Source organism: Papio anubis, chromosome 4 (genome assembly GCF_008728515.1).
Source record: "Papio anubis isolate 15944 chromosome 4, Panubis1.0, whole genome shotgun sequence".
Lineage (NCBI taxonomy): Eukaryota > Metazoa > Chordata > Mammalia > Primates > Cercopithecidae > Papio > Papio anubis.
In genome coordinates, this window is record NC_044979.1 from 80,977,820 (window position 1) to 81,003,046 (window position 25,227).

The 25,227-nt window shown below is 35.2% G+C and overlaps 1 protein-coding gene across 12 annotated transcripts in view; it reads left to right on the top strand.

Annotated features, from left to right (window-relative positions):
* Positions 1 to 25,227, top strand: part of PHF14 (PHD finger protein 14) — a 214,539-nt gene that overhangs the window by 38,553 nt on the left and 150,759 nt on the right. For all 12 annotated transcript variants that reach the window (XR_001900959.3, XR_001900961.3, XR_001900962.3 and 9 more), the window contains exons 5-10: positions 532 to 691; positions 9,794 to 9,905; positions 15,229 to 15,366; positions 22,167 to 22,313; positions 22,952 to 23,222; positions 23,520 to 23,626. Coding sequence is in view for 9 of the 12 variants with exons in the window: in XM_021935988.2 (XP_021791680.1) it covers positions 532 to 691; positions 9,794 to 9,905; positions 15,229 to 15,366; positions 22,167 to 22,313; positions 22,952 to 23,222; positions 23,520 to 23,626 (935 nt within the window). In the remaining 3 variants the exon portion in view is untranslated. The remainder of the gene's footprint in view (positions 1 to 531; positions 692 to 9,793; positions 9,906 to 15,228; positions 15,367 to 22,166; positions 22,314 to 22,951; positions 23,223 to 23,519; positions 23,627 to 25,227) is intronic.

Here is a 25,227-nt window from a genome sequence, read left to right on the forward strand (position 1 = left end):
GTGGCGCAATCTTGGCTCACTGCAACTTCTGCCTCCTGGGTTCAAGCTATTCTCCTGCCTCAGCTTCTCGAGTAGCTGGGATTCCAGATGCCTGTCACCACGCCTGGATAATTTTTGTGTTTTTAGTAGAGATGAGGTTTCACCATGTTGGCCAGGCTTTTCTAGAACTCCTGACCTCAGGTAATCTGCCCACCTTGGCCTCCCAAAGTGCTGGGAATACAGGCATGAGCTACTGCTCCCAGCCTATTTTTAAATATTTTTTAAATTAAAAATTTATTGTTTTCCCACCTTTAATGCTTTTATAGTAGGACTAAAACTATTTTTTAAAATGTCATTTATTTCATTGTGTTACTACATTATGTGAAAAAGTATATAAAATGAGTTTATTTCTGTATTTTAATACATTTCTTATAAATCACTGGTATTTCATATCTTTTTCCTCATCTCTTCCCTTTGCTATTTTTCTTTTGTGATTGTATGTGACTTTAACAAAATAAACCCTATTTAATCATAGTGTTTTTCTTTTTTTAGGTTGTTATGGAGTTGATGGAGAAAGTGACTCTATTATGAGTTCAGCTTCTGAAAACTCCACTGAACCTTGGTTTTGTGATGCCTGTAAATGTGGTGTTTCTCCTAGCTGTGAACTGTGCCCTAATCAGGATGGAATTTTCAAGGAGACAGATGCTGGAAGGTTAATGTCCTAATTATGTTGATTCATATGTTTGCTTTATAATGTGTCTGCCTTTGACTTCCCTGTTTTTCTGTTTATGATTATCCAGGTTACACACTTTCATTTGATTGCTTCTTTGTATGTTCTTGGCATAGAGTAAATGACCAGTGGGATATAGATGGAGAAGGGTGAGAGGAAAGACCATTTATTGAGTACCTGCATCTGCCTTTACATCCATAATCTTATTTAATCTTAATAATTGACCCTATGATGAGGCAGATGGTAAAGTTTCTCATTTGATAGGTTTAGTACCAGATTATTTAAATAACTTATTAGTTCAAGACTAATAAGTTACCTAAGTATATTCAATCTGGTGAATGGTCAATTTTGAACCTAGATCTGTATAACTTTATATCAGTAGATAGAACTTAATACAGTGATTTAAAAAGGAGAAGTTTAGTATAAAGAATTATTAAACTATGATAAAAGAGTCACTAAGGTATAAAAAAACTCTAAAGGATGCTCTGGGGCTGAGGGAGATTATCCAAGGAATGACAAAATTGGAATGATGACCTCCTACTCTAGGTTGGGGTTCAGGCTTTGTTGGAGAAATTATAGTTAAACCCTAATGGATGGAGAGAATTATGCTGGTTATAGCCTAGGCCAAATTTTGTCTTCAGTTCATGGCAAGTAGGTGGCTGGGTACAGTCTGCAGGGAGAACTGGGGCACTGGTTTGAAACCTGAAGAGTATGCTATCTATGTTGAGAGGGCCATGGAAAAATGATCTTCAGGTTGGGCCAGGGCTGTGAGGTCACTGAGGGACTGTGTATATGGCTGGGGCAGAGCACAGGAGGATGTACTCCACCCATCCCAGATGAAAAGCCCCTCTCTCCTACAAGACCTCCTGCCATTGAGTTTATAGCTCCCTCTACCATTGAGCTTAGTGTCATGCTCACTCTAAGAAGAAATGCTGAAGAATTTTGGTCCATTATTGCAGAGTAGGTATCGAAGCATGCATGAGAGGCAAATAAATCAATAAGTGGCACAAAGACCTGTGTTCTTTTTACTACATTCACACTCGTGTTTTAACACATTTGAGCACTTGTCATCATAATGGTGGTGTCATCTTTCCTGTGTGTTTTTTTTTTTTTTTTTTTTTTTTAACAGGAGACTACCATCTAGGGTTGGTAACTAAAATTAAGAGTAATTTTCAACCTTTTCTGTTTTGTGGAGATCACGCTCTGCCTCTTCCTCTCCAGTATAAGGGGGGGGTACTTAAATTTTTATTTTGTCACATAAGGATATTTTACTATTTTATTAAACATGCTTTATATTAAAAACAAGAATAACAGCAAAGCAACCTATATAAATTATCACCATGATTTCCCATACTTTAACATAAAAAAACTAGGGTACATTATGTCCTAAAATAAAAGATAGGCTTTTAAATTTAATAAATTTTACTTTAGTGAAGTAAAACAAATTTTTTCTTATTTTTATCATTTTTGCCTCAATTGGTGAACTGATCCTTGAGAAATGTTGCCATACAAGATTGCTGGGATAGCATAGAGTGTACCATTGGATCCTGGAGAACCCCATGTGTTGATGTTCAAGACAAATGACTAAAGAATGTTACCTCTCCTTCCTTATCGTCTATCCAAAAATAAAGTATATAACAAATGATTTGATGTATTGACATGAATCTGTGGTCTATATCATAGGCATAGGCATTACTTTAAGTTTGGCCTGACAGTGGCCTAGTATTAGGGAGTTCAGTAAGCATTAAGTGTGCACTTTCAAGTTGGACTGTCTATTTTTGGATTCTGGTCTTTTTTTTTTTTTTCCTTACTAGGTATAATTTTAGGCAAGTGATAATAACCTTTTTATGCCTCGGTTTCCTTAGTAGTGTTGAGAGGACTAAATGAGATGATCCATGAGAAACAATTAGCAGTTTCTGTAACATAAGTGGTTAGTAAATGTCTCCTTACTCTTACTACTGCCGTTACTGCTACTGCTAGTTCTTTCTTATTACTATTATTGCTCTACTTATTTTAGGTAATCATGGAGTATTAGCTTATGCATAGATTTTTTTTTTTTTTTTTGATAACTCTTCCAGTCCTGAGAATTGAAATTTTTGGTGATAAATTGTGATGAATAAGTAAGGCAGTTTTGGAAAGACAACTTCCTTTTAGGGAAGAGAATTTATTTTACTCTTTTTCTTGTTAATAATTTAAAAGTTCTGTTAGGGCACTGTCAAGTAGTGGTTACTTCATGCTATCATAATAGACAAAACAACAGGTAAAGTTGTTTCTGAATTAAGAAAACTGAGGCCTCTACCATTTAGGTTTACTGAGGGATTTTTTTTGGATACTGTGGATGTTACATAAGTAGACATCTCCTGTGATGGTGCAACATGGCAAAAATTCTTTTATATACTATTTGAACACTTTACTTGCGCTAATGTCTACACTCACCTGTAGGCTGTACTGGAAATTATAGGCCTTCATAATATTTCCAAGGATGTAATACTAGTTTGATTCAAGGTATGAAAAGCCAAGAAAATTCGACAAGCCTTTTAGTATATGAGCTTCAAATGGAAAACAGGGAAAAAGAATGAATATTGTGTCTAAAGAATAAAAAAGGTTTTGAAGTTCACTATCACATGGGATTAATTAGACTTTTTTCCTTCTATTCTTGATGGGAGCTACAAGTTCTACATAGAAAATGATGTGATTTAATGTAAGAAAACCAATACTTTCTTGTCATTAAATTTTTATTTTGTATCTTATGGAGAGTAAGACTTATAAACCTGACTGTGGGAAATTTTTAGGCATGCTCTCCTTTTTAATTTTTTATTTATAGTTTTACTATTTGTGGGTACACAGTAGATATATATATTCATGGGGTACATGAGATGTTTTGACACAGGCATGCAATGTGAAATAAGCACATCATGGAGAATGGGGTATCCATTTCTCAAACACTTATCTTTTGAGTTACAAACAATCCAGTTACACTCTTTAAGTTATTTTTAAGTGTGCAATTTAGTTTTTCTTGTCTGTAGTCACCCTGTTGTACTATCTAACAGTAGGTCTTATTCCTTCCACTTTTTCTGCTCATTAACCATCTGCCACCTCCCCCCACCATTTTACCCTTTCCCTGCACTGTCCTTCCCAACCTCTATAACCATCCTTCTCCTGTATCCATGAGTTCAGCTGTTTGATTTTTAGATCCCACAAATAAGTGAGAACATGTGATGTTTGTCTCGCTATGCCTGGCTTATTTTACCTAACATAATGATCTCTAGTTCCACCCAAGTTGTTGTAAATGACTGGCTCTCATTCTTTTTTATGGCTGAGTAGTACTCCATTGTGTATTGTGTACCACATTTTCTTTATCCGATTTCAATCTGTTAATGGAAACTTAGGTTGCTTCCAAATCTTAGCTATTGTAAACAGTGCTGCGACAAATACAGGAGTGCAGATATCTCTTTAATATACAGATTTCCTTTCTTTTGAATGTATACCCAACAGTGTGATTGCTGGATTATATGGCAGCTCAATTCTTAGGAACCTCCGAAGTTTTCTTCATCATTTAATTTACATTTTGTGCAGCAGCGTACAAGGGTTCCCTTTTCTTCACATCCTTGCCAACGTTTGTTATTGCCTGTCTTTTGGATATAAGCTATTTAAACTGGGGTGGGATGATATTTCATGGTAGTTTTGATTTGCATTTCTCTGACGATCAAGGATTTTGAGTCCTTTTTCATATACCTGTTTTAGCATATGAACTTCCTTTTGTGTGTGTTCTTTTGAGAAATGTCTATTCAAATCTTTAGTCTATTTTTAATCAGATTATTAGATTTTTTTTCCTGTAGAGTTACTTGAACTCCTTGTATATTCTGGTAATTTATACCTTGTTAGTTGGGTAATTTGCAAATATTTTCTCCCATTTTTTGGGTTGTCTCTTCAGTTTGATGATTGTATCATTTGTCCAACTTGTGATCCTGCTTTTTTAAAAACCTGGTATGATATCTTTTGTCTATTTTTGCTTTGGTTGCTTGTGCTTGTGGAGTTTCGCTCAAGAAATTTTGCCCAGAGCAGTGTCCTGGAGATTTTCTCCAACGTTTTCTTGTAGTATTTTCATAGTTTGAGGTCTTAGATTTAAGTCTTTAATCCGTTTTGATTTGATTTTTGTATATGGCAAGAGATGGGGTCTAGTTTCCTTCTTCTGCATATGGATATCTAGTTTTTTAGGACCATTTATTGAAGAAGCTCTTTTCCCATATATATGTTCCTGGCACCTTTGTTGAATTAAGTCCATTTAGGTGTGTGGATTTGTTTCAGAATTCTCTATTCTCTTCCATTGTTCTGTGTATCTGTTTTATGACAATACCATGCTGTTTTGGTTACTATAGGTCTGTGGTATAATTTGAAGTCAGGTAGTATGATTCTTTTTTGCTTAGGATAGCTTTGGCTATTCTGGGTGTTTTGTGGTTCTATATACATTTTAGGATTGTTTTTTCTATTTCTGTGAAGGATGTCATTGGTATTTTGATAGGGATTGCATTGAATCTGTACATTGCTTTGGCTAGTATGGGCATTTTAACAATATTGATTCTTCCAGTTCATGAACATGGAATAGTTTTCCATTTTTTGGTGTCGTCTTCAATTTGTTTCATCAGTGTTTTATAGTTGTTATTATAGAGATCTTTTACTTCTTTGTTTAAGTTAATTCCGAGATATTTAATCTTATGTGTGGCTATTATAAATGCCATTACTTTTAAAATTTCTTTTTCAGATTATTCACTGTTGTCATGTAGACATGCTCCTGATTTTTGTATGTTGCTTTTGTCTTCTGCAACTTTACTGAATTTATCGGTTCTAATAGTTTTCTGATGGAGTCTTTAGGTTTTTCCAAATATGGCATTATATTATCTGCAAACAAGAATAATTTGACTTCTTTCTTTCTAATTTGGATGCCCTTTATATCTTTCTGTTGTCTGATTGCTGGAAGCTAGGGCTTCCAGTACTATGTTGAGTAACAGTGGTGACAGTGGGTATACTTGTCGTTTTCCAGATCTTAGAGGAAAAGCTTACAGTTTTTCCCATTCAGTATGATACTAGCTGTGGGTCTGTCATATATGACTTTTATTATGTTGAGGTATGTCTTTCTGTCCCCTGGTTTTGGGGAGTTTTTATGATGAAGCGATGTTGAATTTTATTAAATGCTTTTTCAGCATCAGTTGAAATGATCGTATGGTTTTTATCCTTTATTCTGTTGATGTGATGTATCATGTTGATTGATTTGCTTATGTTAAACCATCCTTGCATCCCAGGGATAAATCTTACTTGGTCATAATGATCTTTCTAATGTATTGTTAAATTCAGTTTGCTGGTATTTTGTTGAGGATTTTTGCATCAGTGTTCATCAGAGATACTGGCCTGTAGTTTTCCTTTTTTGATGTGCCTTTGGCTGGTTTTGGTATCAGAGTAACATTGGCCTTGTAGAATGAGTTTGGAAATATTCCCTCTTCCTCTGCTTTTTGGAATAGTTTGAGTAAGATTGGTATTCTTCTTTAAGTGTTTGGTAAAATTCAGCAGCGAAGCCATCAGGTCAAGCAGTCCCAGGCTTTTCTTTACTGGGAGACTTTATTACGGCTTCAATCTCATTACTTGTTATTGGTCTGTGCAGGCTTTGGATTTCTTCATGGTTCAATCTTTGTAGGTTGTATGTGTCTAGGAATTTATTCATTTCTTCTAGATTTTCTAATTTATTGACATATAGTTGCTCATAGCAGCTGCTAATGATCCTTTGAATTTCTGCAATATCAGTTATAATGTCTCCTTTTTTATTTCCAATTTTATTTATTTGTATCTTCACTCTTTTTTCCTTAGCCTGGCTAAGGGTTTGTTAGTTTTGTTTACCTTTTCAAAATACCAACATTTTGTTTCATTGATCTTTTGTATATATTTTTTTCATTTCAATTTTATTTATTTCTGGTCTGATCTTTATTAATTCTTCCACTAATTTTGGGTTTGGTTTGCTCTTGCTTTCCTAGTTCTTTAAGATGCATCATTGGATTGTTTATTTGAAGTTTTTTCTCTTTTGATGTAGGCACTTATAGCTATAAACTTCCCTCTTAGTAGGGCTTTTGCTGTATCCCATAGGTTTTGGTACGTTGTGTTTCCATTATCATTTGTTGCACTCTTCTTCTTTATGTCCTTTGTTGGATGTCCTCCTAGCTATTGTGAAATAAAATATGGCTCTGAACTAAATTCCTTAATTTTTAAAACTAAGCTTTATGTTGCAATAAAAGGCAGCATTGAAATCTTTATGTCTCAGTTCTTTCTTTTTTTTTTACCCTTCAGACGGGGTCTGGCTCTGTTGCCTAGGCTGAAGTGCAGTGGCACGATGTTGGCTCACTGCAACCTCTCCTTCCTAGGCTCAAGTGATCCTCCCACTGAAGCCTCCCGAGTAGCTCAGGTTATAGGTAGCGCCACCACACCTGGCTAATGTTTGTATTTTTCTGTAGAGATGAGGTTTCATCCTGTTGCCCAGGCTGGTCTTGAACTCCTGGGCTCAAGTAGTCTTCCCACCTCAGCCTCCCAAAGTGTTAGGATTACTGTACCTGGCCATTTTTTTCTTTTTTTCTTGAGAGAAGGTCTGGCTTCGTCAACCTGACTGGAGTGCAGTGGCATGATCTCGGCTCATTGTGAATTCCTGCCTCCTAGGCTCAAGAAATCATCCTACTTCAGCCTCCCAAGTAGCTGGGACTACAGGGGCATGCCACGACACCTGGCTAAATTTTGTATTTTTTGTAGCAATGGAGTTTCACCATGTTGCCCAGGCTGGTCTCAAACTCCTGAGCTTAAGTGATCCTGCTACCTCTGCCTCTCAAAGTGCTGGGATTACAGGCATGAGCCACTGTGCCCTACCACTTCTTTCTTTTTTTTCCTTTAAAATTCTAGACTTAGTAAGTCTTAGTTCTGTCCCTTGCTAGCCTTGTTATATTTGAAAATCAGTTAATCTTTCTGAAACCAATTCTTCATATGTAAATGAACAACCTCCCACTCAACAGAAGCTTTTAGGCTTTTTTTTCCTTGTACTTAACATTTCTTGAGTGAAGACAGTGAGCCACACTCTGCTGTAAGCACTTCACATACATCTTTATAATTTCCAAACTACCTTTATGGTGCTCTGTACCTAGTAGACACTTAACAATTGATTACTGGATGAAGGAATGAAAATAACATACTTGACGTGAATTTGTTTTACGTGCTGTAAAGACATTACTGATACAGAGTACTTTAAATTCCAATTTTATTGATTAATATAGTTTTCATTCTTAAATGAGTCTTTTGAGAAGTATCATTCTACTTAGTCTGCTTTATTAAAATATATGAGTTTAAAATAATCTGTTAATAGTTTGTGCTAGGATGACAGTTCCAACTCTTATTTTTTGGTGGTTTTATGTGATGCTTATTTCCTGTTCCTTTCCCCAGTCAACATCTGTCATAATAGCTCCAAGCAAAATTAATGGTAAAGTAACAAGGAAGATTTTTTTTTTGATTTGCAGATTTGTCTTAATTACAAAGTTATAAATTATGTGCATCCAAACAAATGAACAAGAAACTATTTACAGCTGGTATTAAAAGGGACCATGCTTGTCTCGGCCATGATTTTCATTGACTTTGATAGGTATTTTAATGAGGACTCAAGTTGGTATCCTCACGAGTGGTTGGGAGAAATGATATACTTGTGTGCCAGTCACATTGAAGTGGCAGTTTAAATCTGTAGTACTTGTGTACTACATTTTAAGAAGGTCAGTATGAAGCAAGCAGCCAGCTGTTAGGTTTATCAAAGATAAACTTCTACAGAGTATAGCGACATTTAATCCATCAGTGGAGCATGAAAAAACTGAACAAATTAAATTGAGAAAACAGCTGCTTGTTGAAGATGTGTATCTTTATATTGAACTCCACAGGATGCATTTGGGAGGTTGGATTAAAATATTCTATCAAGAAAATCTCAAAACCTTGGATTTTTTTCCCCAATAAAAAAGATAATTTTTAAAAGGATTTGGAACTGTTTTTCCCAGTGCCTCTAGAGAATAATTTTTGATCTTAGTCCTTTAAAACTCATAATGCACCACAAAAACCAGAACCATGTAGCATGCATAGCCTCTTAAGTTGTGATAAAGCAGAATTTGTTGTTAATATATTCACAGGGTTAATAGAGATTTGTTCCTGTGACCCTCTTTCTTACAAAAGTGATGAGATCTACTATTTAAATTTCAAAGTCAGTGATCCCACTGTTTGTTTTGTTTTAAGCAAGCAGAAAGAGTGCCTAATATATTAAAAATGGTTCAGAGCAGTTTTTTAAAAATGAAATTAGAAACAACTGCAATTTTTTCCAGTGTACTGAAACTCTGAGCATTCTTTGTTTAGTCTTATGGCATTATTCAAACTTTTAACAAATATTTATATTTGGGGCATTTAAATTTTAGTATATAGGTTGTATGGTAAACAGATAAGATGAATGAAAATGTGAATTGCTTATTCTGTACCTTTTCCTAGCAGTTTTAACCTGGAAAGGAAGTTAAACTGTATACAAAAATTGTAAAATATGTCCTTAAATATTATTACCCCAGCAGCTTTTGGAAAAGAGTAACAAGAAAGAGAAATTTTACTTAATTACTGCAGAGTAACTTCACAGTTATTAAATTAGTATTCTTAATTCTCAAAGGGCTTAAAATAATGAATGTGACTACCTTTCCTTGCATATGAAAATGTTTTGTTTCATTTGAATAGTAGTTTTATGCAAATATTTAAGAATAGATAAGTACAAAGTGCAGTGAGTGAATTTTAAGTGAAAGGCAATTATAGTTGTTAGCTCTCAGTTTTGTCTAAGCTGCTGGAAAAGTAATTTCACTCCCTTTTTTTGTAACTGTTATTCTGTAGGTGTTTCATATTTTTTAATGATGTGCCTGAGATTGGGGGACATTGGATTACAGAATTCTCTTGGTAGTATTTTGAGATGGCAGGTGTTTTATATGTTTGTTTTGTGTGTGGGAATTTTATTAAAAGATTTGATAGCAAAATCATATCTTCTTTCCTTAGATGGGTTCATATTGTTTGTGCCCTGTATGTTCCTGGAGTAGCCTTTGGAGATATTGACAAATTACGACCAGTAACACTAACGGAAATGAACTATTCCAAATATGGTGCCAAGGTGAGACATAAAGTATTTTTGATAGCTTGAAAGAGAAAGGTTTTACTTGTTAGGTTACATGACTTTTTATTTGTGTTATGTTGACTGCAGAGATGCTTACTAGGAATCATCCTATTTAGCACTGAATCATTTATTATTGAGTAGTTTTCCCAGAAAGCCAATAATGTATACATTCTATACATTCTCAATTTAGAATAACATAGGAGGTAAAATGATAATTGATACTACTACCATTTCCCTGGCACTGTTCACAATGCCTAATACATAGACCAAAACCTTATTTACAATTAGTTGGATCAAATATAAGCCTAATTTCTGACTTTACTTTTGAAGTGGAATTTGTCAAAATTATGAAAAAGAATATTAGAAATGATCTTTGATGCTGTTATTGTGATTGTTTTGGGGTGCTGTTAACATGCCGTTAACATAGATGGTGAACTTAATTGATATATGCTGTTAACATAGATGGTGAACTTAATTGATATATGTTATGTGTGTTCTGACTGCTTCACCAACCTGGTGTTCCCCTATCTTTCTCCCTGACTTGGGGCCTCTCTGTTTCGCTGAGACACAGTGATACTGAAATTTGGCCAATTAGGGCTGGGTGCGGTGGCTCAGGCCTGTTATCCCAGCACTTTGGGAGGCCAAGGTGGGCAGATAATACTTGAGGTTAGGAGTTCGAGACCAGCCTGGCCAACATGGTGAAACCTTGTCTCTACTAAAAATACAAAAATTAGCTGGGCGTGGTGGCCTGTGCCTGTAATCCTAGCCACTCAGGAGGTTGAGGCAGGAGAATCGCTTGAACCCAGGAGGCAGAGGTTGCAGTGAGCTGAGATTGCGTCATGGCACTCCAGCCTGGGTGACAGAGTGAGACTCCCTCTCAAAAAAAAAGAAAAAGCAATTTTGCCAATTAGTAATTCTACATTGGCCTCTAAGTTTTCAAGTGAAAGGAAGAGTCATACATCTGTCACTTTAAATTAAAAGCTAGAAATGATTAAGCTTAGTGAGGAAGGCATGTCGAAAGCCTAGGTAGGCCAAAAGCTGGGCCTCTTCTGCCAAATAGCCAATATGTCAGTGCAAAGGAAAAGTTCCTGAAGGAAATTAAAAGTGCTACTCCAGCAAACACATGAATGATAAGAAAGTGAAACAGCCGTATTGCTGATAATGGAGAAAATTTTAATAGTCTGGATAGATCATAGCAGCCACAACATTCCCTTAGGCCAAAACCTTATCCAGAGCATGACCCTAACTGTTCAATATTGTGAAGGCTGAGAGAGGTGAGGAAGCTGCAGAAGAAAAGTTGGAAGGTAGCAGAGGTTGGTTCATGAGGTTTAAGGAAAGAAGCTATCTCCGTAATATAAGACGTGAAGAAGATGCAGCAGGTACTGATGGAGAAGCTGCAGCAAGTTATTCAGAAGATTTAGCTAAGACAAATGATGAAGACTCATACATTCAACAAAGATTTTCAATGTAGGTGAAACAGTCTTCTATTGGAAGAAGATGCCATCTAGGACTTCCCATAGCTAGAGAGGAGAAGTCACTATCTGGCTTCTAAAGGCAGGCTGTCTCTCTTGTTTAGAGACTTAACAGAGCTGGTGACTTTAAGTTGAAGCCAGCGCTCCTGTACTATTGTGAAAATCCTAGAGCCCTTAAGAATTATGATAAGTCTGTTCTGCCTATGCTTTGTAAATGGAACAACAAAGCCCGTACACAGCACATCTGTGTACAGCATGGTTTACTGGATATTTTAAACCCCTTGTTGGGACTTACTGCTCAGAAAAAAGCTTCCTTTCAAAAGATTACTGCTCATTAGAGCTCTGATGAAGTACAAGGAGATTAATGTGTTTTCCTGCCTGCTGTCACAACAGCCATTCTGAAGCCCACGGATCAAGGAGTCATTTTGACTTTGAAGTCTTATTATTTAAGAAATACATTTCATAAGGCTATAGCTTCCATACATAGTGATTCCTCCAATGGATCTAGGCAAAGTAAATTGAAAACCTAGAAAGGAGTCACTTTTCTAGATGTCATTAAGAATATTTATGATTCATGGGAGGAGGTCAAAATATCCATATTAACAGGAGTTTGGAAGAAGTTGATTGCAGCCTTTATGGATAACTTTGAGGGGGTTGAAGACTTCAGTGGAGGAAGTCACTGCTGATGTGGCAGAAATAGCAAGAGAAGTAGAATTAGAAGTGTAGCCAGAGGTGACTGAATTGCTGAGATCTCATGATAAAATTTGAACAGATGAGGAGTTACTTCTCATGGATGAGTGAAGAAAGTGGTTTCTTGAGTTGGAATCTACTCCTGGTGAAGATGCTATGAACGTTGTTAAAATTACGACAAAGGACTTAGGATATTACATAAACTTGATTGATTAAGCAGCAAGAGGATTTGAGAGGATTGACTCCAATTTTGAAGAAAGTTCTACCATGGGTAAAATGCCGTCAAACAGCATCACATGCCACAGAGACATCTTTCATAAAAGGAAGAATGAATCTATGCAGCAAACTTCATTGTTGTTTTATTTTAAGAAATTGCCAGGCCATGTGTGGTGGCTCACGCCTGTAATCCCGACAATTTGGGAGGCCGAGTTGGGTGGGTCACCTGAGGTGAGGAGTTCGAGACCAGCCTAGCCACATGGCAAACCCTGTATCTACTAAAAATACAAAAATTAGCTGAGCGTGGTGGCACGTGCCTGTAACCCCAGCTACTCAGGAGGCTGAGGCAGGAGAATCACTTGAACCCAGGAGGCAGAGGTTGCAGTGAGCCGAGATTATGCCACTGCATACTCCAGCCTGGGTGACAGAGCGAGACTCCATCTTAAAAAAAAAAAAAAAAGAAAAGAGAAATTGCCACAGCCACTCCAACTTTCAGCAACCACCCCATCAGTCAGTGGCCATCCACATCAAAGCAGCATCTTTCACCAGTAAAAAGATTATGACTTGCCGAAGGCTCAAGTGATCATTAGCATTTTTTAGCAATAAAGTATTTTTAAATTAATGTATATACATTTTAGAAATACATAATGTTATTATACATATAATGGACTACAGATAGTGTAAACTTAACCTGAAAATGCGTGGAGAAACTAAAAAATTTTTGTGATTTATTTTATTGTGATACTTTATTGAAGTGGTTTGGAGCTGAACTTGCATTATCTCTGATGTATTCTTGTAAATTTAACAGAGGTTATTTGAGACAGATTTTTCTCAAGTTGCCCAGTAAATTAACAGATATATTTATTGGGCAGTACTTACAACTAGAAAAGGCTCAGAGATGTCCACTTTAATAGTGTGAGCAGTGGGTTTTTATTTTCTGAATGTGGAACTAAAGTAAGGAAATTACTTAATTGGCTACAGCTGTGTTGTTTTTCTATATGCGTATGATTTAGTAGAAGGTGTCCAGTTACATTATCTAATGTCTAGTTGGCTGTTGTGGTTAGTTGAAGCTTGTTTTTTGATTTTTTTGTTTTGTTTTGTTTTTAAATGTGATTTATTACAAGGAATTTTTCTGAATTAAATTTCACCTTGTGTGAGATTCCATATACAGAAACAGGTACAGGCTAATTTCCTCTTGCTTATTTTGCTTTAAGAAAATATCACTGGGAAACTGAGTTGAAAATTAGGTACTCTCTGGCTCCTCTGCAAAATCACATACAATGTTGTGAGTTATGACTGGGACAGCCTTCTAGACCACATTGTCTACTCATTTTCCAATCTGAATTATGTTCTCCTTCTGTGTTCTCAGTTGCTTAGTTCACTAGCATTTTAAATGATTCAGGCAATTGAGGAAGATTCTGTTTTCTTTGATAGATTGTTTTATAATATAAAAAGGCTGTCAGGAATATTTTCCTTATATTCATTCTGAAATCCCTTGCTCAATTTCAGCATATTACATGAAATTACCCAGAGAATTATCCTAAACAATATGTCTCTGTTCACAGTGTTGACATCCTTTAAATAATTTAATTTCTCTTTATCTCTCTCTCTCAGTCTCATGGTTAGATTGCTATTTGCCAATATATTATACCATTTATGTTCTACTGTTATTAACTAGGCAGTAGAATGTCAGGATTTGACTATTGAAATTTTAACATTTTCCTTGTATTTGTTTCCTTCTTATGTAGTTCACTTTTAATACTTATATTAAACAATTCTTTAGTTGTCCACTGTCAGTCTTTCATAATTTAACGTCTTTTTCTTTTATGAAGATTTCTTTTACCAGAGTAGTTTAAACTTTTAGACTAGCTATTCCCCCTCCACCCGCCTTTTTTTAAGAGATAAAGGAATAAAAAAAATAAATCTGAAAGGATTTGGGGTAATTTCAACAGTTCATACTTTGGTTTTATTACTTTTAGTTGTCTTAAAGAAATTTAAAACATGCATGATTTCTAGGTTGTAATGCCTAGATTTTTTGTTGGATTTTCTCTGATCTCTTGTGTCCTTTTCCAAGCAATTTTATATTGTTTAAGAATTAGTACAGCTTAATGGTGGGCTTTAAAGTAAGATTGTCCTGGTTTGAAGCCTTATATTTACTTTCCTTGTTATTTTTGGCAAGCAGATTTCTTAACATGTCTTTAATTTCCTCGTGTAAAATGGGAATAGTTATAGTAGCTCTTCTTCATAGTAGTTGTGTTTAATGATTACATATATTTATACATAGAGTCCTTGACTTATGGTGGGTTTGCATCCTGATAAATCCGTTGTAAGTTTAAAATATTTTAAGTTGAAATTAATTTAATACACCTAACCTACTGAGCATAGCTTAGTGTTGCCTACCTTAAATATGCTTGGAACACTTACATTAGCCTACACTTGAACACAATCATCTGACAAAAAACTTTATTTTATAATAAAATGTTAACTATGTCGTGTAACTTATTGAATACTATACTGAAAATGGAAAACAGAGTGGTTGTATGGGTACTGAAAGTGTGGTTTCTGCTGAGTGTGTATTGCTTTTGCAACATTGTAAAGTTAAAAAATTAGAAGTGGAATTATTGTAAACTGGGTACTGTCTATATATGTAAAGTGTTTAGAATAGTGACTGGCACATAGTAAATCCTCAAATAATTTTAACTATGGTTGTATTATTATTTGTTATTACCATTAAATTAGTTGAATTTTGATTTGAACCATGTAGGTAATTATGTTTTTTCATATAAACTCTTGGCTCACCTACAGTTATTGTTTGTATTGGTACATAATTGGTTCACTATTTGTATTTAACATTTTAAATATTTAATGGATGCTTTGTATGAGAATGCAGTCTTTAGTCTGGAAATGTTTGCTTTGAGAGTTTTTCTGTTTCTTTGTTGTAGGAGTGTAGCTTTTGTGAAGACCCTCGCTTTGCTAGAACTGGAGTTTGCATCAGCTGTGATGCAGGGATGTGCAGAGCCTATTTCCATGTGACCTGTGCTCAGAAGGAAGGTCTGCTTTCAGAGGCAGCAGCGGAAGAGGTAAGTTTATTTAAACCCATAGTTGGTGAATATGTTCACAAGACATCTTTTGACTCTATGTCCTATAACAAGTATAAATAATAAAAGAAATTTGAACATTTATTTTTAAAGTTGTTGCCAGGATCACTGTTCTAAAACGTTAAGAGTAAATCTCTATGAGTTTTGTCAGTCTTAAAGCTAGTCAGACATTTGGAAAACATTAAAATTTTTATAGTGAGATCTGACTGATAAAATGAAAGATAATCCAAGTTGTCTTAAAGCATTAAAATGTCAGCATTTCAGCCCCATGAATTACAGTTTAAAAAAAGGCTTATTTTATACGCGAATCTGAAACTGTATTTGAGTAACCTTGCTCTGTTTTTATTTAAGTAAAATCATTACTGTGTCTTCAGTATCTCTGTTACTATCTCTTTACTGTTATTTTTAATTCCATAATATTCCTTTCAGATTTATTGTCTTTACATTAAACAGTAGTTTTCAGTGTTTTGGGGACTCATTAAGATTTGTTCAAGTAGTCTGAGTTTAAAACTATTTTCATTACACTATAAAATGTTATTTACTTTTCTGAACTCTGTTCTTTCATAAGTATTAGTGGAGACTTCCAGAGATTACATACAGTATAACAGTAGAACCCACTGAATATGGAAACAATTTTGAGAACCCAGCTACCTTTTTTTATGTCAGCTATCTAGACTAATGTCTAGATATTTGCAAAAATGTAAAACAGTGCCACTCTCCTCACTAAATTTTTGTGTGTATGTGAATTGTATTTATTTTAGTAAAAGTGTATACTTCTGTAATGGGCCCTTTGTTTAAAATAAATTAATGAATATTGCAAAAATTTTTCAGTTTTAATTTTTAATATGGTAACTGTCTGAAATATAACTCACATAAACTCTTTAGGGTCCGCAGTAATTTTTAAGAATGTTAACGAATCGTGAGCAGGTTCAGTTCATTCTTTAAGCTCATGTAGTAAAGACTGTTTATTTAATAATTTTTATTGTATATTCATGATGGCTTTATGGTAATAATCTAAGCCTCTCCTTGTTATGTTTTTTCTTTTATTGAGTAAATTTTGCTTATTGTGCTGAGATTTTATCTTAGTACATTTATTTCATTTCCAGAAAATAAGTAAAGATACTCTGATGAAGAAAATTTGTAGAAAAAAATTTGAAGGATGTATTTTATGAATAAGCAAATCTTGTAGGAATTGTATTTTTGATACATGTAGCTGTTTTTGATACATACAGCTGTTCCAGTCTCTTAATTTTAAGAAGTTGTACTTTGATGAAGGCTACTAGATGAACAGTGAGCATCTTCTCAGCCACTAGGTAGCCATAGAGTTATAATTATACAGTGGGGTAGTCTGGATTCCTCATAGCTACAACTCAGGATGGTGGACAAAAGTACAAGAAGGCAATACAGGTAAGACTTAGAGGACCAGATTAAATACTAGGTAAAACTTGGATCAGAGAATCTGTAGGATAAGGTTAGTTGTCTTTTGAGCTTTGCAGTTAGTAGAGTTCTTTTGGAGCCAGTGGAGAGCTTTCTTTTTTACTATGGTACTTTGGATTACTTTGCACAACATCATACGTCATCATTTTTGGCAAGATGGCAGCTAGTTAATTAACAAAAATGTGTGAAGCAGCCACGTTTGGGACAGTGGGGTGTAATATAGTTTATGGGATTTGGAGAGTGCATCTCCTTCTAAAGGCATGCAAATTAAATGAAACTAAACACAATATTAAGCTACATAGTTTACAGTCTGTGGTCTGTACATCTTATCTATAAGCTAATTTGGGGAAATTTACAGGGAAACAGATACATTAGGATGTGAGAATTAGCCCTGAGGCATCTTCCTTGCCTTGCTGTGTCCCTTGATTAATTAGGTGGGAGCCCTGGATGTTGGAATAATAAAATACAACTTTTCTCCCTATTCACTGCCTTACTTAGTGTGCTGTTGTTTTTGGGGGAAATGATTTAAAGCATATTTACATATATATGCTCCTGGTTTCTAAATATTTTCTGAATGATGTTCCAAAACCCAGGATATTGCATGAATCAGTATTAATAAAATTTGCATTTGACAGTAATCATTCTGTTAAAATGAAGGTCTTGTCTATTTCTAGATGGTTGTACTTGTGTACATAAGGATTTATGTAATGTAATAGCATTTAAAATTAAGAAACACATTTTAAACTAAAACAGATCTATGTTTGTGAGCATATCTTGCCTTCTATTTCCATTTTATACTCTTTAGACATTCTAGGAAACTTTTTTTAAAGACTGTATCAAATTGGATTTACTACTTTTTTGTGGTGGTTTTATATAGGCTGTTAAAAAAAAGGTTGAAAAATAGAATAAACATATCAGTTTCATCTGATGGCATTGTATACCTTTCTATATTTTTTATGACTTTGTATATAGCCTTCTGACATAATCCTTTATCTTATTGGTGAGAATCCATATGAAATTTCTATTCTCTTTCATCTACTTTGTGAATATTCCAGATTTATTTAGAATAGTCAAAGCATGTTATGACACAACATGCTTTATTAGAAGGATATTTAAAACCCTATTATGACACAACATCTTATTTTAAAAAATGAACTGTAGGGCTGGGTGCAGTGACTCATGCCTGTAATTCCAACACTTTGGGAGGCCAAGGCCAGAGGATTGCTTGAGGCCAGGAGTTTGAGACCAGCTTGGGCAACATAGCAGGACCCCATCTCTACAAAAAAAAAAAAAATTAGCTGGATGTGATGGTGCCTGTAGTCTCAGCTACTGGAGAGGCCGAGGTGGGAGGATCACATATACCCGGGAGTTCGAGGCTGCATTGAACTATGTTCTCACCACTGCACTCGGCCTGGGGAACAGAGTGAGACCCTGCCTCTAAAAAATTTAAATAAATAAGTTAAAAAATACTGAGCTATTGCGCAGGCTCAGTTATGCTGACTACAACTTATGTTACTATGTTTTACATTATATAGTCTAAAGTTACTTATAGTCTGAGTAAGCCATATGGTAGTTTCTTCTGTAATTAAGGTATAATTTGCTGCTATTGAACATTGCTGTACTCTGTAGAGTAGAAACTATACATATGTATGTAGAAAATTATATTTGAAACAATATAAAACCGGGTGCGGTGGCACACACCTGTAATCCCAGTACTTTGAAAGGCCAAGCCAAGGAGGATCTCTTGAGGCCAGGATTTTGAGATGAGCCTGGGCAACATAGCAAGACCCCATCTCTACACAAAATGTAAAAATAGGCAGGTGTGGTGGTGTGTGCCTATAGTCCTAACTGCTCAGGAGGCTGAGGCGGGAGGATTGCAGAGCCCAGAAGTTCAAGATTTCATTCTGTTAGAGCATATATGACTGAGGTGGGATGGACAAGAATATTGATAGTGCATAATTGAGAGGATAAGTGTGATATGCCATTAGGTTATTACTATATTTAAATGTTTCTTGTTTCAATAAACACATCAGTTTTACTATTAAGATACCAATAAAGCATATGTATGTTCTTCAAATATACTGTTTTTACAAGTGCCAGGTGGTTCTCCATGTACAAGACTGAAACTGTGTCTTCTTTCAGTTTATGTAACTTTGATCTGCTGTGTCAGTTTTATCCAGGGAGCTTTGTTTAAAAAGAAAAAAACAAACAAAAGACAAGATTTTAACATTCTGGACCAAATCATGCCATCTAGAGGCCCACAAGCTAAACTTAATCCATAGATGGATTTTGTTTGTTAGGAATAGGGTTAAAAAAGAAAACCTTGAATTTGAATGCCTTTGGTGGGGGCATTCCAGTATGCCACAGGCTCTGAGTTCTCACAGGCCTCACCATTTACTAACTGCCTCTCATCATTCATTTTTATCTTTATTTCTTTTTTAGCATCTTTTAGGTCTCTTTCACCCATTTATGTTGATTGTTACTGCTTCTCAAGGCATTTGCATTTAAGGCCCTTGCCTCAGATCTGCTGAATCAGAATTTGCAGAGTTGGGCTCTAGTAACCTCTATTTAGAAACTTCCTTAAATGAATCTGATGACAGTCAGGTAATGGCTAAGGAAGATGGATCTTACATACTGGACATAGGTCTTGGTTCAGCAACTTAACCTCTCTGGCTTTCAGTTTTCTATCCATAAAATTGATATTAAAATGGTAGAACCTACCTCATGTGGTAGTGGTGAAGGTTAAAGAGATAATAGATACAGAAGCACATGTGCTTATTTCATGGTAGATATTCAGAAACATGTCTTTCCCTTTCCATCTTCCACTGGGAGTAGGATCTTGAAAGCTCCATTTCTCTAAGCAGGTTGAAGGGATATTCCATGTCAACCAATGAATTAATTAGGACACTATTTTGACTGGCTTAACAAAACCAAGTAACAGGTTGCTTAAACGAAGAAGAAGTTGAATTCACTCTAATAAACAATTCTAGACGGATTGGATACTAAGGGGAGTTTGGTTCCAGGGATTAATTCCCTTCTTTCTTCCTGCTTCACCATCCTTTAGTCTGTTGCACTCTCCTACACAGTCAGAGATGGTTTATCACCATCTTGACTGGATTCTTCCTCATTGGAAGTAGCAAAGAGGAGGTTAAGAGTAGGCAGCTTCCTTTCAAGGGCACGGTCTGGGAATTTCATACAACTTATTGGCCAGAACTTAATCACATGGCCACATCTAGCTGTGGGGAGACTGGACCAGATAGTTTCTAGCAGGATAGTCATATGCCCAGTAAAAAACTCATAGGGTTCTAGTACTAATGGGAAGAATGGATATTGTAAGACAGTTAGTAGTTTCTGCCATAGTAAGTATTGAGGTTTTTCTTAGGTCAGAGTCTTGGTCCAAATGCTTAACTCACCTATGCAAGCATGAACCCTATCTCTAATGACTCAATTTCAACCTCATTTACTTTGAAACATTAGAATAATTACCTAGATCTGGGCATTTGGGCTGAGGTTCAGTATAATCTTTATTTCCGTTAAACATCTCTTTCACCAAGATTTAGAGCATGTCATGAGAAAGCAGCTGTTTGTATGTGTTAATGTAGTCTCCTAACTAAATTTTTGTATTTTATTTTTAAAGCTATATGAAGAAATTATAAGTAAACCCTGTTTTACTAATGTGGTAACTGAGGCCCAGAGATGTTAAGCAATTTTTTGAAGTCCCATAGCCAGTAAATGGTAGAGCCAAGATTGTATCCAGGTTTTTATGTCTTGAAATTCTGTGATACACATTGCTGTACTGTGACATCTGTAGATACCACACTACAGAACTGCCTCATATGCTTTTTTTTTTTTTTTTTTTTTAATATTAAGGACACATTAGTTTTTTTTATTCTTTCTATTGTATGTCTCTCCTTGATAGTGTTGTCATTTCTCTTTGGGTTGTAAAACTCTACTTAGAGACTCTTGATATAACTTAGAGAAAAACTAATAGCTTATGTTTACTGTTCCTTTTTGGGACAGACATAAAGAATGAACAGCCTGTTGTTTTGTTAGCAATTACATTGTAAATTACTTTTTTGGACTGCATCTTTACAAGTTGTTTTTGATAGAATAAATCCTATTTTTTGTACATTACTTTTTCTGAATGAAAATGTGCTGTTAGGCTATGAGAGAGCTGTAGTTCCATTTGAGATTTTAGGGAAAGAGTTAAGGGCATAACTTAAATTTTTTTATTGACAGGGCTTGGGATTTCTGAATTCTTTTTTTTTTTTTTTTGAAACAGAGTCTCACTCTGTCACCCAGGCTGGAGTGCAGTGGCGCAATCTCGGTTAATTACAACATCTGCCTCCTGTGTTCAAGCAATTCTTCTACCTCAGCCTCCCGAGTAGCTGAGATTACAGGCACATGCCACTGTGCCTGGCTAATTTTTGTACTTTTAGTAGAGACAGTTTTGCCATGTTGGCCAGGCTAGTCTTAAACTCCCAACCTCATGTGACCTGCTTACCTCTGTCTCCCAAGTGCTGGGATTACAGGTGTGTGCCACTGCACCTGCCCCTTAATTCTATTTTTATCCTCAGTAGAATCTGTCCATTGTTAGTCAGTTAGAAATGCCACACTTATCTTGTTGGCTAGTCGAATATTGTTGTTTTGCAATATTAGTTTATGTGTGAATAACTTTAATATTTAATGATTATTCCTACCTAAGAGTATTAAAATCCTATTTGTTTTAAACAGTGATTAAAAAAAAAAATACAGCCAGCCCTCCGTGTCTGTGGATTACACGTTCTTAGATTCAACCAACTGCAGATCGAAAATGTTTGGGGAAAAAAAAGCATCATAAAAAAGAATACAAATATAAAACCAATACAGTGTAACAACTATTTGCACATTTACATTTGTGTATTAGGTATTATGAGTAATGTAGAGATTACTTAAAATATGTGGGAGAATGCATGTAAACTAGATGCAAATACCACACCATTTAACATAAGATACTTGAACATCCACAGATTTTGGTTTCCTTGGGGGGTCCTGGAACCAGTCCCCCATGGATATTGAAGGGCTACTATACAAGTACACCCAAATAATACATTATATTTGATTTCAATATCTTTAAACCCACAGGCCCTTTAAAGAAAAAAGTTGTTGGTAATTTGAAGTTGACATACAAGATTAAGTTTCTAAAGAAGTAATTTTTATCATTATAAAAATTATTTTTGTAATTTATTAGACGTAACTAGCACTAGTAGAGTCTTTGAAAAGCAAGTAATATTCTTTTGTGTTAGGTCTTTTATGACTCTTCAGATTACAAATGTTTACTATTTTTCTGCACTTTTTTTGTATAGGATATAGCAGATCCATTCTTTGCTTATTGTAAGCAACATGCAGATAGATTAGACAGAAAGTGGAAGAGAAAAAACTACTTGGCTCTACAGTCCTATTGTAAAATGTCTTTGCAAGAGAGAGAGAAGCAACTATCACCAGAAGCACAGGTATGGGATTCGTGTCAAAACCTGTGTGTTTTTGTTTTAAGGTTATGTATGGCTTTTACATCTCATGTGTGTTTTCCAGTGACATGTGAAGTATAATAAGAAGTTTGGTTAGTTACCTAGGAAGTGGATTGTGATTAAGGTACATAGTGAGTATAATTTTTGGCTGAATACAGTACTCCTCATTTAGTCAAACAGAGCAGTCCTTTATAAAATACATTTTTACATTGAAAAATGTGACTGTGAGGAAATTACTCTATCAGTGCAATATATTGACTACGTCTTGTTTCAGTCTGTTCAAAGGATTTGGTCAGTTTGCCAATATTTAAAATATAATTTTATATACATTAAATCTATGGAGACAATAGCAGTTATTAAGAAGAGAAACTTCAGCTTAATTAAATTAGTTTCTCCAAACTCTGATTATAAGTTAGGACCGTTGTTACTAGGGGCAGATATAGTTTATTGTAACTCAAAAATTATACAGTATACCTTAAGGATCATTCATACCTATAATTTGCCTTGGTATAAGAAGTTCTGATTATCTTTCTGTAAACATGGGAATAAAAATCAATGTAAAAATCATAAGGAACATGTTTCATTTTATTATCTTTTAAAATTTGAATACATTTCTTTTATAGGCAAGGATCAATGCCCGGCTTCAGCAGTATCGTGCCAAAGCAGAACTAGCTCGATCTACCAGACCCCAGGCCTGGGTTCCAAGGGAAAAATTGCCCAGACCACTCACCAGCAGTGCTTCAGCTATTCGTAAACTTATGCGGAAAGCAGAACTCATGGGGATCAGTACAGATATCTTTCCAGTGGACAATTCAGATACTAGTTCTAGTGTGGATGGAAGGAGAAAGCATAAGCAACCAGCTCTCACTGCAGATTTTGTGAATTATTATTTTGGTCAGTATAGACACTGATAACATGCACAGTTTCACTGAGAACAATTTGTTAATGAAAGTATTTGATATACTGTTAATTTTTAGAAATTTATTAGGCATGCTACATATATCATAGAGGAATGTTTATTTTCCTAATATGTTCTGGGTTTTTACAAAATGCTAGGTTCATTTATTTGTGAATATACTTAAAAGTTTTAAACTATGTAGGTTTATCAATGTGATCATCTTTATGGCTAGTTTCTTCCTATGTCAGTTTTTACTTCCTACTAAAGTAAAATTGGATATTTCATTTAAATAGAGAGAAATATGCGCATGATTCAAATTCAGGAAAATATGGCTGAACAAAAGAATATAAAAGATAAATTAGAGAATGAACAAGAAAAGCTTCATGTAGAATATAATAAGGTAAGTTAGCTACAAAATATGCAACATAATGTGATAGATCTTAGTGATGATTTCTTTTGTGATTGTATGGCATTTCTTTTATGTTTTATTTTTAAATTCTTCTGGAGCTCTTAGGCTCTTCCCTATAACTCCTACTCCTCATTAGCTTCATTATCATCACCATCTCTTTCTGAGCACTTTGTGTGCCAGGCATAATTTTAATCTGTTTACATGTATTATTTAATTCTCAGGTTAACTTTATAGTGTAGGTTATAATCATTGCTTCCATTTTCAGGGAGAACACTGAATCCTGAAGAAGTTAAACAATTTGCCCAGGTTCACACAAGTAGTCAAGTCACAGACTTGACAAGTGAAGTCAGTTGGTGTGAGGCCAACTCATCTGACTCTATTCTCTATTTCTAGCCAATAAACATTGCTAGAGAGCTTCACTTTCTAAGTTTGTAGAAAATTTAGAAACTTTTCTTTAAATTATTATTTATCTTGAATTATAATGTTTGGAATAAAAATTTCCAAATTTGAATTTTCACGTAACCTCTTTATCCTAATAAGAAAAGATTCAAAAAGAAATATCTTATAAAAGCAAAATGTGGTTAAAATGTCATACCCAGTATAACTTGACATATAAAACGGGTATTGACTTATTGTTAGAAAACATTTTAAGTCATAAAGAAACAGTAGGAAGTACGTTTCCAATAATCAGCTACACTGTGTAGTAAAAAGAGTACTTAGAATTAGATTCAGAGGACCTGGGGATTCTTGCTAGTTCTGTGATCTTGGCCAACTCACAAAAGCTCTGTGATCCTTAGTTTTTTTCATTGGGAAAATAGTGGAAATACCTCTTGATAGAGTCACAAGGATTGGTTAGCAGAATGTGATGTTATATAGCAAACTGTAAAAGAAGGTATAAACCTAGTTATCATCATTAGTAAAAATGTCAGCAGAAAATAAAATGCTTACAGCAACAAATACTGCTGAATAATTGGATAGCCTTGTATTTCAGTGGTATTGTGGCTTGAATATATTAAAAATATATGGATATATGGAGGCTGAGCACAGTGGCTCATGCATGTAATCCTAACACTTTGGGAGGCCGAGGTGGGTGGATCATGAGGTCAGGAGATTGAGACCGTCCCAGGAGTTTGAGACCAGCCTGGCCAACATGGCAAAACCCCGTCTCTACTAAAAATACAAAAGTTAGCTGGGTGTGGTGGAGGGCACCTGTAATCCCAGCTACTCGGGAGGCTGAGGCAGGAGAATCGCTTGAACCCGGGAGGTGGTGGTTACAGCGACACAAGATTGCACGACTGCACTCTAGCCTGGGCGATAGATCGAGACCAGCCTGGCCAACAAGGTGAAACTCTGTCTCTACTAAAAATACAAAAATAGCTGGGTGTGGTGATGCATGCCAATAGTCTCAGCTACTTGGGAGACTGTGGCAGAAGAATCGCTTGAACCCAGGAGGTGGAGGTTGTAGTGAGCTGAGATCATGTCACTTGCACTCCAGCCTGGTGACAGAGTAAGACTGTGTCTCAAAAAAAAAAAAAGAAAAAAAAAATTGTATATATAGAGAATAGAATAGAAATGTAGATATTTCTTAAATT